At 42.9% G+C, this 14,066-nt stretch overlaps 1 protein-coding gene across 1 annotated transcript; it reads right to left on the bottom strand.

Moving 5' to 3' along the window:
• Positions 1 to 2,276: 2,276 nt before the first annotated feature.
• Positions 2,277 to 3,837, bottom strand: LOC306875527 (growth-regulated alpha protein-like). The gene is made up of 4 exons (XM_079426165.1): positions 3,704 to 3,837; positions 3,477 to 3,606; positions 2,675 to 2,743; positions 2,277 to 2,509 (listed from the first exon to the last, which is right to left on the bottom strand). Exons 1-4 carry the CDS (start codon positions 3,771 to 3,773, stop codon positions 2,479 to 2,481), a joined length of 300 nt encoding a protein of 99 aa, XP_079282291.1. The 5' UTR covers positions 3,774 to 3,837; the 3' UTR covers positions 2,277 to 2,478.
• Between the last annotated feature and the right edge of the window lie 10,229 nt (positions 3,838 to 14,066).

Consider the following 14,066-nt stretch of genomic DNA (forward strand, 5'->3'; position numbering starts at 1 on the left):
GCAGTTCCCTTTTTCTATTTTAGTCAAGCAAGTTCTTCATTGCAGAAAAGCAGTTTTTTCTTTGCAAACTACAGAAAGCAGCTACCTTTATTATGTAAGTATACTATAATAAAACAAAAAAATCCTTCATTCTACAGCATGACATGCGTATGGTAAAACTAAAGACTTCAATCATAATTTTTCTTCTATAATTGCATACATGGTTCAGAATAATCTAGTAATGGTGAATGAATTTTCCCAACCAACATAAAATAATTCTTTTTTTATCTTATTTTGTTATTTAATCAACAAGTTCCATACTGTAAAATGTCCTATAGCCTTTGAATGAAAATTTCTGTGAACTTGGTCACCCAATCTCGCTCTCATTCAACATTTCACTGCACACGTTATCTTTAGTTAACTCAAACCCAAATCTTTGAAACTCTGTAATAGATTCACTTTCACACTGTCTCCCAGGGATAACAAGATACATTTTAGACGTCTTCAGATATAAGATATAAAGTTTTAAGCACGTGCAATAGTTTTATTCATCTATTAAGACATGTTATTTAATAAATGCATATCTTATTTTAATTAATCTATTATTATTTAATTAATCTGCAAAGTCCACATCTTGGAACACCTTTTATATGCAACATTTATACAAGTCCCTTTATTATTTAAGGCTCATAAAATCCTCCTTTGTTCCTTTTATTTATTTATTTAGGGCTCATACACTCATTCACTCTTCCCTAGCGTAACACCGGCTGCGCCCATTTCCGCTGCCTGACCACACTCACGTGATGGTCCAGGAGGGGTGCACACCTCCGGTCCAACAGAAACAGAGCTTATTTCCTCATACAGCCACAATCACTTACACAGACACATACATTAAAATAGATTATATTACCCTCTTCCTGAGAGACCTGTCAGTTCTACTCGCTCTTTCACTGATAACCTTCCTCGACACAGTAAAAAAGCAATTTTTGCCTACCCGTACAGACCTCTGTAACCTTCCTTTTGCCAACAAAGTGGTAGCCGCAGGACTTTGCGCGAATCTCTTTACTTTATCTGCTTAACGTTTATTGTTATCTTTCAAAGCCCACTTAACAATAAACACAGATCATTGCATGCAATGTATATCTGCTCAACGTTTACGTCATCCATCAAAGGCCCTCTTAACAGTAAAACAGATCTGTGCATGCAATTATTTCTTCTGGAATCAAAACCCCCTTTCTTTTTGTTCTTTAAATTTGGAAGAGCAATTTTTAAGAGTTCTTACCACCAAGGGCTAACTGGTAAACAACACAAATCAATTATATAAGCATAAACTGCCTACATTTTTAGTGGCCACTTAATTTGTGTTGCTCGTCAAGTAAGCCCAACGTGGTCTATCACCCTCTGCTCCTTTCCATCCTGTTCGTGACGCCAAAATGTGGTGGCTTCTGCCTTTTCTGTGAAGAATCACTCTCAAAGTCTTGGGGTTTTGATGCCAGAAAATAGACTTTATTACAAAATGAGAATAAAGCCGAGAAGTTTTCTGCAGAATAGATCTCCAGAACGTTTTCTGTGTCCTCTTTAAATAGTTTTTCCTCTAGGCGTGTTCAGTACATTTGCGTTTTACCTTTTTGGGCTTTACTTATACATACAATTTGATTCCTCCCTAGAGAGAAGGGGCTCCTAGAAGTGTTATAGTAAGGAAGGAGGCCCCCTTTGTATTTTTACAGATGTTTCCTATCTGGAGGGTCTGCACACTCCATCTATGCAGGCCTCTGACACACACGGGCATATGATTATAATGGAAGAATAACTTGGCTAAATACATAAATGGCTAAATTCACATTAATTGTACTTGATTAATTCATATTTTGTCTAATAAAAATCTTCTACAATGACGGCACATCTCAATGGAGCAATCCAGGGAGACACAACAGAGATTTGTGAGTAGACACATGCAAGAGAGGAGTAGAGCAGATGAACAAGGTAAGTACAACACAGTATCGCTGGAGTAGCATAGAGAGCCCACTTCATATAAACAAGACCGGACACTAGCGTGGAGTGAGGTGTGTGCTTATAAAGCCACCTTGATGAGGGCACAAATGCAGTGCAGGTGTGTGCAATCAGTAGCCTGGCCGATCTGTGACAGATACTGTAATGTTGCAATGTTTTGTGATAGGACAAAAAAGCACAATCAATGCCAACTAAAATATCTGTATATAAATATTATATTATTTATATAATATAATGTATTTATTATATTTTATATAAATAAATATTTGAACATAAAACTACACAATAACAATAAACATAATTTAATCAAATATAATGAAGGTCATGCAAGGTTACAGTAAAGTTCATCTTTAATAAAACAGGCGGTAGAGAAAGCACATCTTCACATTGAATACTTAATTTATCACTCAGAGATTACAAAATAAAAAATTCTATAATACGTATAGTTGAACCAGTTTCTTCAGCTGCTTTTTAAACGGTGATATTGATTCACTGTTGGTTCTTGACGCTCTTGTTGATTCTGCAAACATGAAGAGACACATGTTAGTGTCTGAAGGATGCACCAAAGTGCCTCGTTGTCCAAATTTAAAAGCATTATTTATTATTATTAATATAAGTGAATTAAAATCAAGCTAATTAATCATTTTAAGATGGATATTTAGAGTCATCATAGGCAAGAACTTACTTTTCTTTGAGAGAAATCACCCAGTCTTTTGCAGGATTGAGACAAATCTTTCCTTTCTTCATTGTGGCACTGCATGAAAAAATTGTGTAATTCTTTAAAACTGATAGAATGACTCTTTAGTATCGCATAAAATGATACACATGGGTCACATTCTGACTTCATCATTTAACTGAACCGTTTGTTCAATAATAGACATTGAGTCATCATTTACATGCCCTCAAGTGTTGCTAAATTTGTGTGACTTACTTTCTTCTGAGGAACATCAAATTTTACTTTTCCAAATATTAAAACTCAATGGTGACCACGACTGCCAAGGAAAATGTTCAAAGCAAGAATTTTATATATTTTTTTTTTTTTTTTTAAAGGAACAACTCTGAGATTCAGCTAAACATCAACAAATCAAACCGGCTGAAGGTGTACAAATTATGACCAAATTTCATTCATTTAGGTGATCCATCTATGAAGCATCAAATGCTTGCACACCCTCATTATCTTAAAGATCTTTGTCTGAATTTTAATACGAAAAATTAATTGAATTTAGTGAAAGAAAGGCATCAACAAGTGTTCACCACACAAGTGAACTCGTGAAATGATGTTTAAAAGTATGCCAGGATGCACCACGAGACAAGTTTTAATACTTTTGTCTGTCATTTTTAATAGTTACACATATTTAGTTTTAGTTAACTATGATAACCCAGGGATTTCAACGCTTTTGAAGAAGCAATAATAAAGGAGGTTTTGATTGGTAGTGCACATTATGTGTCTGTATTTGAAATGCTGCTTTGATAAATTTCACACTCACATGATCTCCTCAGTTTTGCATTGTGGTCCAACAGGAATCACCCTCAATGACTGTATTTTTTCGGTAGAGATTGCTGGCTCTGAATGTGTTTTAATGCACTCACAGCGTAGATTCATGGGTTTAGGTCTACCTGCAGTGACACAGAGAGATGTGAGATTAGCTTGAAAAATTTATCAAAAAAAAAAAATAAGTCAGAAAGCACGATGAATGAAAGTTAGTCTGCTTACCCTCTGTTGTGGACAGCAGTGCAGCTGTGCAGATCAGAAGCATGAAGGCAGATGCGGTGAACTTCATCATTGTGAGTCAGTATTGTGAAGGTATCAAGAGACTGTCTGCTGTAGTCACTTGTGCGTATAACAGTGGCCTGCACTCTCACTTTTAAAGACTGGCACTCCCTCACATCATGAAAGAATATATTGCGCAATTACGATTTCCCACTATTCTTCTCTTCCAAGGAACTCTCTTCCTTAAATGGCTACTATTCTAATTAAATTTCAAGTTCAAGTGAGGTTTATTGTCATTCTGCTGCATATGGGGACATATAGTGGAACGAAATGTCGTGTCTCGCAGGACCACGGTGCTACATAAATACAGACATACAACAATGAAGTAAAAAACACTATAAACCTATACACAACTAACCTACTGACAGGTATACTATATATAAATATTTACCCTATACAAACTAAAAAAATAAAAGATAAATACAAACTATACGAATGCTTCACAAATACTGTACTTGTGCAAAGAGAGACATTTTGAGTCAAGCAGCTGGTTGGGGAACAGTGCAGGATGATTTGTAGTGCATGAGCATGTAAACATACAGATATTGCTGAGTCTTTTGTGGGATTGTGTACACGCAGCAGTGTGTGTAAAGTGTCTAGTGCACATAGAGGAGAGTGTTTCACTTGATAATAAAGGAATTTAACAGAAACAGAACAAGTAGTGCTGCCAAATGTAAACTGAGATAAAAAAACTTAAAGGATTTTGAAGCTATAAAGGATTTTCTTTACCTAATAAAGCTTACTGTATCAGACATATGCACATGACTAAGGCTTCTGAATTATCTGCACAATCAAACATGCTGCACAAGTTACTTCATTTCTTCTGTCATCTGATTGATAGTTCATACTTTAAGTAAAAGCCTTTTAGTACAATGGTACAAATGTCCACCTTCAGAGTGTGCTTCTCATAGCTTTTTACTGTGCTCTTTACTGATTTTTATAAATAAATGAATAGCTTTTATATTGTTAATAATATTTCAGGATGAACACTTACTGAACTTATGATTCATCATAAATTGCATAATTGCATTGGATTATATTTTTCGAAACAGAGCTTTGAAAAAAAACTTTAAATACTATCTTATTGAGACATCTTAATGGGAGATAGTGTGACAACTGATACTTATACCATTTTATAAGTATCTGCTATACTGATAGAAAGGTCTCACTGATTTACATTACAAGCCATCAGAATTAAAACAATTTCCCATATAAATATCAGCATCTGCAATGCATCAAATATGATACTGAGAGAAACATTTTTTTTTACATTTTAATATATTTTGTCTAAAGCTTCAATAAACTGGATGACATCACTGAATCAACAATGAACTGCCTTTAACTGAAAAACTGACTGATTTCTATTCTCCTCTTGCATTATCAGCACTCGTTTTCTACATTGACACAATCTGTGTTGTATAAAGTGCTATATAATTAAAGGTGAACTGTTCCATTAAAAAAATTTCATTGCATACGTCAGGATTTATAGGGTTAATAGAAATATCATTACTACAGCTCAAGCAGTATTACATGTTCCTGAGGGATGCATTTACAAATGTATAAAACTTGAACGGTAAAACATAAAATATAAATAATTCTGAATGATGCAATTTCATTCTGTTCTAAAATGATGAAGAAAGGCATGGGCGCTGAGCACACTGGAAACCCAAACACACATGCTTTCAACTTAACCCAGAAAGAAAATGTGTTTATTATATTCAAATTACATTTTCAGGTGATTGGTTTGTTGCTGCAGTTAAGAAAAATTCAGTTAAGCCTGAGTTTTTTTGCATGTGTCATCTCACAGTTCCTTTTATGAGAACCACTGCAGCAACACAGAAGTAGTAAAATCTCTGATGACTCTTTGAAATAGTACAAGTCAAAAAAGAGAAATGTCTTTAAATTTCTTGTGTTGTTCATTTTATTGTAGATATAAGAAAGCATTAAATCTGTTACCAAATACAACAGACGAAATTCTCAAGAACTCTTGAGTCAAGCTCTGAATTTTGACACTGAACATGCTGTGAAAACAAACTGTGGGAAGTTGGATCCTGGTTCAATTAAAAAACAAAGCGTTTGTGCCGCCAAAAAAGCTCCAACATCAGATAACAGTTGACAACACCACAAAAGTATTTCCAAATGTTTTTCAAGTCAACCACAAAAAAACTAAATCCATGATTTCATCTTTAAAATAATAACAGTGCAAACTCCAGTCATTTACAAATATACATTAAAGTATGTAAATTATATTTGTTAATTCTTGCATTGTACTGAATTGTGGCTCAGATGCCTCTCTCTCTTTCCTTCTCTCTATATATAGTGATGTGAAAAATTGTTTCTGAAATGAAAGTGTCATCTTACATAAAATAAAGGCAACCTAGGTAAACATGAATACACAGTTTTAAAATGATGTTTTTTATCTAAGCAAAAATGTTATCTAATTATATATTACTAATGCCCAAATCTTTGAAACTGCTTTCATAATGAGGTTTAAGATGTTAAAACACCTTTTCCAAGTAACACACAATGCCGAAGCTGAAAAAAAAAATCAGAAAAGATGAGGATCAGTCTGGTAAGGGTTCTAAAATCAAATGCTCTTGGTCTCCATAGAACCAGAGTCAGAGACATTATGTCCAAATTCAGCACAGTAGTGAACTTTCCCAGGTAGGCGACCTTACAAAATTTTTCAAGAACTCAGTGATGACTCAGGAAAGCACAAACGCCCCAAATTTAGCACTTAAGGAACCGCAGGCCTCTTTTGCATCAGTGAAGGTCACTGTTCATGACTCAACTATCCAAAAGACACGGGCTGAAAACAGCATCCATTAGAGAGTGGTGAGACAAAAGCTACTGCTAAGTCGTCTGAACAATACACCCTGGTGATCCTCAAACCTTGTGGGAAAATGTCTTGTAGACTATTGAGTCAAAAATGTTTGGAAACCAATGACCGAAAGCAAGTAATTCCACCTGTCAACAGCTCAGTCTAAACAAAATCATAAAGCTTTTGAATTGCCTAGTCAGAATCCAGAGGATCACAATTAAGATGCTGTGGCAGGATTTGTAAACGAGCAGTTCTGATGTCTCTGAACTAAAGCAGTTCTGCAAACAAGAGTGGGCCAAAATCACACCACAGTGCTGGTGGCATAACTAGATAAAACCTGTATGTGTTGCCTTTGTTGTATTGTTTGAAGATCTAAAACTAAAAAAAATTAGGGTGGGTACAAATACTTTTTCACACCATTGTATATATAGGCTACTATGACACATTTAAAAAAGTTATAACAAATATATTGGAATATAAACTGTCAATCTGTCAATCGATTAAAATATTTAATCGCGATTAATCACATGATTGTCATGAGTTAACTCACGATTACAGTTCCCTTCCAGGAACTTCGAGCTGCGTCGAAACGCATATGGGAACGCCTTCAGCGTGACCAGGCTCTGAATATGATGTGTAATCAGTCAAACAAGGGTGAGGCGTCACGGGCAGGGTGACGTCACGACCAGGAAGCATATAAGCACGTGCGGCAGAGCCGGCTTCAGCTTTTTGTCATTCAGCGAAGCGCTCTGTGTGTGTCAGTCTTATTTACTGTTGTTTGTCCTAGTTTTAAGTGGATGCCAAAGCCAAGGGCAAGCCAAGGGCAAGCTCAGGGGTGAAGCTTTCAGACCACGTTTTGAGTCGTGTGTGCATCCTTGCCCTCGCTATATCACGAGCGAGGACACACACGATTTTTGCGTGGTCTGCCTGGGTGCGGAGCACGCAAAATCGGTCTCCGCACCCGGAGGGCTCTCTTCGAGAAGGGAGCCTTCGCGAGCTCCCCACGCGGTGGCGGTCCCGCTGCTGCCGAGGCAGAGCGGCGGCTGCACTCGTGGGGCTCGCAGGCTGATCTGGCTGGCGAGTGTGAGACGGGCATGTCCTTATCTCCTCCCGTATCCGCCAGATCTGGCGCCCCGTCTCTCGGTGTGGAAGCTGTCTCTTCCCCCGAGACGAGGGCTCAATGCTTCGTCTCTCTTCCTCTGAGGAGGTTGATGTGACGAGCGTTCACGAGGTTTCGCCGCCTCTGTCACCCCAATATGATATAACTATGAGCTTTGTAAGCTGCAGTGTTTGTACAAGCATAAAATGAATAAAGCCGGTCCCGCTTCTGCCTTTAAATCAGAGAGAAAAAAAGGCAGAGCGGCGGCTGCGCTCGCGGGGCTTGCAGATAGAAAAAAAAAAAAAGAGAAAAGGCTGATCTGGCTGGCGAGAGTCAGACGGGCATGTCCCTATCTCCTCCCGCGCCTGATCTCGGTTCGGAAGCGGTCTCTTCCCCCGAGACGAGGGCTTTACGCTGCGTCCTCCGAGGAGGTTGATGTGACGAGCGTTGACGAGGTTTCGCCGCCTCTCTCGCCCCAGAGAGCTACTTCTACAGAGGAGCCTTCCGTTTTCCCCGATCTCCTCACCGAGGTGTCGAGATCGCGGGTGAAATCTTTTCGTCCCGGCCATTCGTTCCCGCGGGAACTGAATGAGCGCGGGTATGCGGCGATGCCGCGGGTTGAACAGATGCTTGCGAGCTATCTGTCTCCCTCTACGGCATCGCCTTTGAAGGCTCCTGCTCTGCTTACAACATCTTTGGTGGGCAGAGGGTATGCGCGCTCTCTAAACTCAGGTGGCTGCTGGGCGGGCGCAGCCTCCTCCGCATACCAGCTCCTCGCGCAAAAGGTCCTGACGGGCGAGCCCCAGGACCGCGGAGGGCGACCCCTACTGGGGTGGAGTGTCTTGCACCGCGGCACTCGGTGACCACTTCACCTCGGTGCCCTCCAGGGACTTGTCTGCTGACCCTGCCGCTGTTCCAGGGCACAGCCGGTCCCAGCGAGTATATTTCTCAGGTTTGTCCGCCCGGCAGCGCGGAGCCGAGAAACTCGCCTCAGCCGCCAGATTACGCGTCTCATTCCGGTGCGCCGCATCGAGACAGCGGTCTGGCCGCTTCTCTGAACCCAGAGGTCAGTCTCGAGAGACTGATTCCCTTAGAAGATCATTGGGCAGCGAGCTGCCGAATGTGTCTCTTTGGGTCCTGCCTTACAGGGTCTGGTTCGTTCAGAGGTCCTGACGGTTGAGCCCCAGGACTACGGAGGACGACCCCTACTGGGGTGGAGCGGCTTACACCGCGGCACACGGTGACCGTCTCCCCTCGGTGCCCTCCAGGGACTTGTCTGCTGACCCTGCCGCTGTTCCAGGGCACAGCCGGTCCCAGCGAGTATATTTCTCAGGTTTGTCCGCCCGGCAGCGCGGAGCCGAGAATAGAGCCCTGCGCGGGACTGTTTTCTTCATCCCGCTCCCGCCCGCGCCCGCCGAATTTCTGACCATTACCGCCCGCTCCCGCAACGTGTGTGTTACACTCCCACCCGCTCCCGCAATATGTATGTCCACTCCCGCCCGCACCCGCAAAACTCTGAGAATTTATTCCCGCACAATAATAGAGATGCATTGATTTTGTGTCTTCTCCCGTCCCGCAGGAAAAAAAAAAAACGTATTGTATTGCTATTATTAACCTGTTAACGTTCACCAGAGCGACGTCGCACTGAACGCTCTTTGTTTGCATGTGTCATTGTTTTCTAATAGAATAAATGAAACGGGACAAAGTTAATCTTGACAAACTATATATCATTCTGAGGGTCTAAGCCTCAAGCATCGACGACAGATCGCTGTTTTTCGATGGAAAGCTTATAAGGAATGAGTGGCACAAATTTGCTACATTTGTGTAAGCAGTACACATCCAAACACGCAGAGTAAAAAAGCAGTACGTACCTTTATCATTGTAATAACGAGCCACAAACGCGTCCACTGCTGAAATCCCAGTTTAGTTAGAGAGGTAAGGGTCCACAGAACAACATCCCAGCGAGCACTTTTAGTCCAGCGAAACAATAACGTTGTAATAAGGATGAATATTCCTTTGTTTACGTTTCATTTCTTCAGAGAGTTATTGTTCGCGTCCGTTATGGAATAAATTACGCTCAAAAACAGCGTCTTGGTGGTAAAAAAACAACACGGTGTTGCAGCATACGGTTTTACAAACATAATGAGACCGTCTACGGAAAAAAAAGTCTCAGAAAAGCGGAATATAGATTATTTGAATTTGGCGCTCCCTCCTGCCGGCAGTGACGCAACTGTCATCTGAGCGGGGCGTAACTTAGCGATTTGCTTTATCCATAAAAAACTGTTTTTTTTTTCTTCTACATTTTTTATATGTGTGTGTGTGTATTGTGTGGGGAATGTGGCTGTGTCTGCATGATTATAATATGTATGGACGCACATCAGCGTGTTTATTAGCGACTCTATGACGGCTATCATTGTGATTCATTGATCAGCTATTATTGATTATATGGCCCATCTGTTTTATTATCATCTGAATGGACGGACATCAGCGTGTGATTACTGACTCTATGACCATGTCTGGCAATATCACTTCACGTCTGGCAGTGATATTTATCATTGTAATAACGAATAACGAAGAATACTTCAGTATACATACTATATACAAAGCATTTTTTTTCTATTTTTTTTCCTTTTTTATTACTCAAATAATTATTTTTGTATTTTTTAGTGCTCAAATAAATCTGTCTATTATTTTATAACTGAAAAACTATGCAGGAACATGTATAATAACTAAAATAGCTTGTATAATTCTGCAATCCATTTGGTGGTTATTTTTCCTCAAACAGGGGGGTGGGGGGGACTATAAATAGTTTCAGAAAAAATATTGCAGGAATCTCATTTTTCATGGTATCTTCTTCAAATTTGAAATATGAACTCATGAGACACATGGCTTTCGATCCATTACTTTTCTGGATTGCTCCAGGACTTATTTCATGTATTTGTATATGAAATAAAAAAACATTCAGTGTGGAAAAATATTTTTCAAGGCACGTCAGTGCCTATAACTTTTTATCTTTTTGAGCATTATCAACTCTGGATGATAGATAGTAAAACCCAGAGTCTCTTCTTTCCAAAGATACCTAATTTGTTTGTGTAAGCACACTTTGTCACAAACTGTTACCATTTTAATTTAGGTAGGTTATTTTCACCTGCGAGGCCCTAAATGGGGGTGAAGGTTAACAGGTTAAGACTAAACGCCAAGGAAAGTGTGCTTTCTCCAGCTCAGAGAACCACTTATCCAGGTGTAGTGTGGGATTCGACCACGATGCAGGCTCGTTTGACCCCTGCTCGGATCGAGTCGATCCTCACGGCAGTCGAGAAAGTGTGAGAAGGCCAGCCATTCACTGCCAAGCAGTTTCAGAGACTGCTTGGGCTCATGGCAGCTGCGTCCAGCGTGATTCCTTCTGGCCTGCTGTACATGAGGCCCCTACAGTGGTGGCTCAAGACCAAGGGGGTCTCCCTGAGGGGAAACTCGCTCCGCGCTGTCAAAGTGTCACGCCGCTGTCCGTGCCTTAGACATGTGGAGGAATCCTTGGTTCTTGTCCCGGGGCCCAGTGCTGGGAGCTCCTTGTCGCCGCGTCTCGCTAGCGACGGACGCTTCCCTCACCGGTTGGGGTGCGGTCATGAGTGGCCACCCTGCCCGCGGTCTGTGGAGTGGTCGCCACCTGACGTGGCATATCAACCAGCTAGAGATCCTAGCTGTGTTCCGTGCGCTCAAGCACTTCCTCCCAGACCTAAGAGATCACCACGTGCTGGTGCGCACAGACAGCACGGCAGTGGTCTCTTACAGCAACCACCAAGGAGGTCTGCGGTCGCGCCCCTTGTATAAGCTGGCACACCAGATCCTTGTGTGGTCCCAGGGCAAGCTCCTATCACTGAGAGCTGTGCACATTCCTGGGCATCTTTATGTGGGAGCAGGCGTCCTGTCGAGACAGGGGCCGAGGCCCGGGGTATGGTTGCTTCACCCTGAGGGGTGAAGCAGATGTGGAAGGTTTTGGCCAGGCACAGGTGGACCTCTTCGCCACTCGAGAGTCAGCGCAATGTCCCCTCTGATTCCTCCAGCTCCTCCGGGACTGGACGCTATGGTACAGACGTGGCCGAGGCTCCGTCTGTACGCCTTCCCCCCGATCGCTCTGCTCCCTGGAGTTCTGGCGAGAGTGCGCCGGGGGGACGAGGTCAGTCTACTGTTAGTAGCACCGTTTTGGCCGGGCCGAGTATGGTTCTCTGACCTGATACCTCTCCTCGACGGCACTCCGTGGGAAGTGCCCGTCAGGAGGGACCTCCTCTCACAGGCCGGGGGCACCGAGGTGCACCCTCGCCCGGAGTGATGGAAGCTGTTGGTGTGACCCCTGAGGGGGCACAGCTCATAGACCATCCTCCAATCCAGAGCTCCCTCTACGAGGAAACTGTACGCCTTGAAGTGGAGGCTCTTCACTTCTTGGTGCGGGGACCGCCAGCTCGACCCAGTCAACTGCCCCGTTGGTGCAGTACTGGAGTTCCTGCAGGCCCGTTTCTCCGCAGGGGTAACCCATTACACTGTTAAGGTCTACGTGGCAGCTATTTCGTCATACCACGCCGTTACCGGTGGCCAGTCAGTGGGTAGACACCCCCTGGTTACACGTTTCCTCCGTGGTGCACTGAGGCTGAGGCCTCCGGTACGATCTCGTCCCTACGTGGGATCTGGCTGTGGTTCTGGAGGCTCTGTGCAATGCACCTTTCGAGCCCATTCAGGAGATAACTGAGAGACTCCTCACTATCAAGACCGTTTTCTTATTGGCTATCACCTCTCTGAGGAGGCTGAGTGACCTTCAGGCCCTGACTCCGGCCTCTATTCACTTTGCGCCCGGTTCTGCGAAAGTATTCCTCTACCCCCGCGTGGGTCCCATCGGTCGTTCCACAGCCGGTCGTACTGCAGGCCTTCTGTCCTCCTCCCTTCGGGGAGCCAGACCAGGAGAAGCACAACCGTATGTGTCCAGTGCGAGCACTAGACGCATACATCCACAGGTCCTCCCTGTGGAGAAAGTGGACCAGCTGCCCGTGTGCTATGGTCCGCCTAAGAGGGGTCTTCCTGCTACGAAGCCCTCCTCTTAGTAGGTGGATTGTGGGTGCCATGGCTTTGGCATACGAGGCCTCTGAGCTCCCCCGCCGGTGGGAGTCAGAGCGCACTCAACCCGAGGTGTGGGGGCCTCCAAGGCCTTCTGGGCAGGTGTTCCATGCAGGACATCTGCAACGCAGCTGGGTGGTCCACGCCCCTGACTTTCGTTAGGTTCTATGACCTCGACATCCGAGCCACTCCCGGCTCCTCTGTCCTTTTGTCCTGACACCAGGCAGGGACTTGTCAGTCTGGCGGCGTTGGTATCTCGTTCCCATATGCGTTTCGACGCAGCTCGAAGTTCCTGGAAGGGAACGTCTCAGGTTACGTATGTAACCATGGTTCCCTGAAGGGAACGAGACGCTGCGTCGCGTTGCCACACTTCCGGCATCCCTGCCAGCGCTTGCTTCATGACTTGAAGCTGAAGCTGGCTCCGCCGCACGTGCTTATATGCTTCCTGGTCATGACGTCACCCCGCCCGTGACGTCTCGCCCTTGTTTGACTGATTACACATCATATTCAGAGCCTGGTCACGCTGAAGGCGTTCCCATATGCGTTTCGACGCAGCGTCTCGTTCCCTTCAGGGAACCATGGTTACATACGTAACCTGAGACGTTTCTGATTGAAAGGATTGCATTGCTTTTTTCTGCAAATTGCGCAAACTCCTACATTTCATCCAAAACAAATATTTTCTTCCTGATAGTAAGGAGCATGAAGCAGACATGAGAACTGAGAAGGAAGAGTTGGAATACGACCACATCACATTTTAAAGAGCTCTGTTTTAATCCTAGAGTGATGAATCGATTGCCCTGAAGCTAAATATCATAGCTGCATGTCACTTCTGTGGTTTGCACAAGTGGCAGATGAATCTTTCTCCGTCAGACTAGAACTGTGACTCACAGGAGTATTTCATATGCTACTGTTCCATTATATACAGACAGCTTTGCCAATTAATATTGCACATTTTCTGCTCATGTTCTTGTGAATTTCAAGATTTTCTGAAACCACTCCTTTTATATTCATATCTGCTGAGCATAGTTAGTTGTGGCATAAAGCAAGAAGAATTAAACTATAACTCTCTGAATATACGTAAGTATCCCCTGAATGATTACATTTAAATGTAAAATCCACTATATAACTAACAGTGTTGGGCTAGTTACTCAAAGAATGGGATGTATTACTCATTAGTAGTTAATTACTTTCTGGCAACAGTAATTAGTTATATTACTAGTTACATTACTTTTTCTTCACGCCCCACAGAAGTTGTAACTGTGTATCTTCCACATTAAATTCTT

Source organism: Barbus barbus (genome assembly GCF_936440315.1).
Source record: "Barbus barbus genome assembly, chromosome: 1".
NCBI lineage: Eukaryota > Metazoa > Chordata > Actinopteri > Cypriniformes > Cyprinidae > Barbus > Barbus barbus.

Coding starts and splice junctions, on each gene's coding strand:
- LOC306875527 (XM_079426165.1), bottom strand. CDS start 3,773: ATGATGAAGTTCACCGCATCTGCCTTCATGCTTCTGATCTGCACAGCT. Junction 3,607..3,703: donor ACTGCTGTCCACAACAGAGG/GTAAGCAGACTA, acceptor GTGTCACTGCAG/GTAGACCTAAACCCATGAAT. Junction 2,510..2,674: donor GTGATTTCTCTCAAAGAAAA/GTAAGTTCTTGC, acceptor TCATGTTTGCAG/AATCAACAAGAGCGTCAAGA.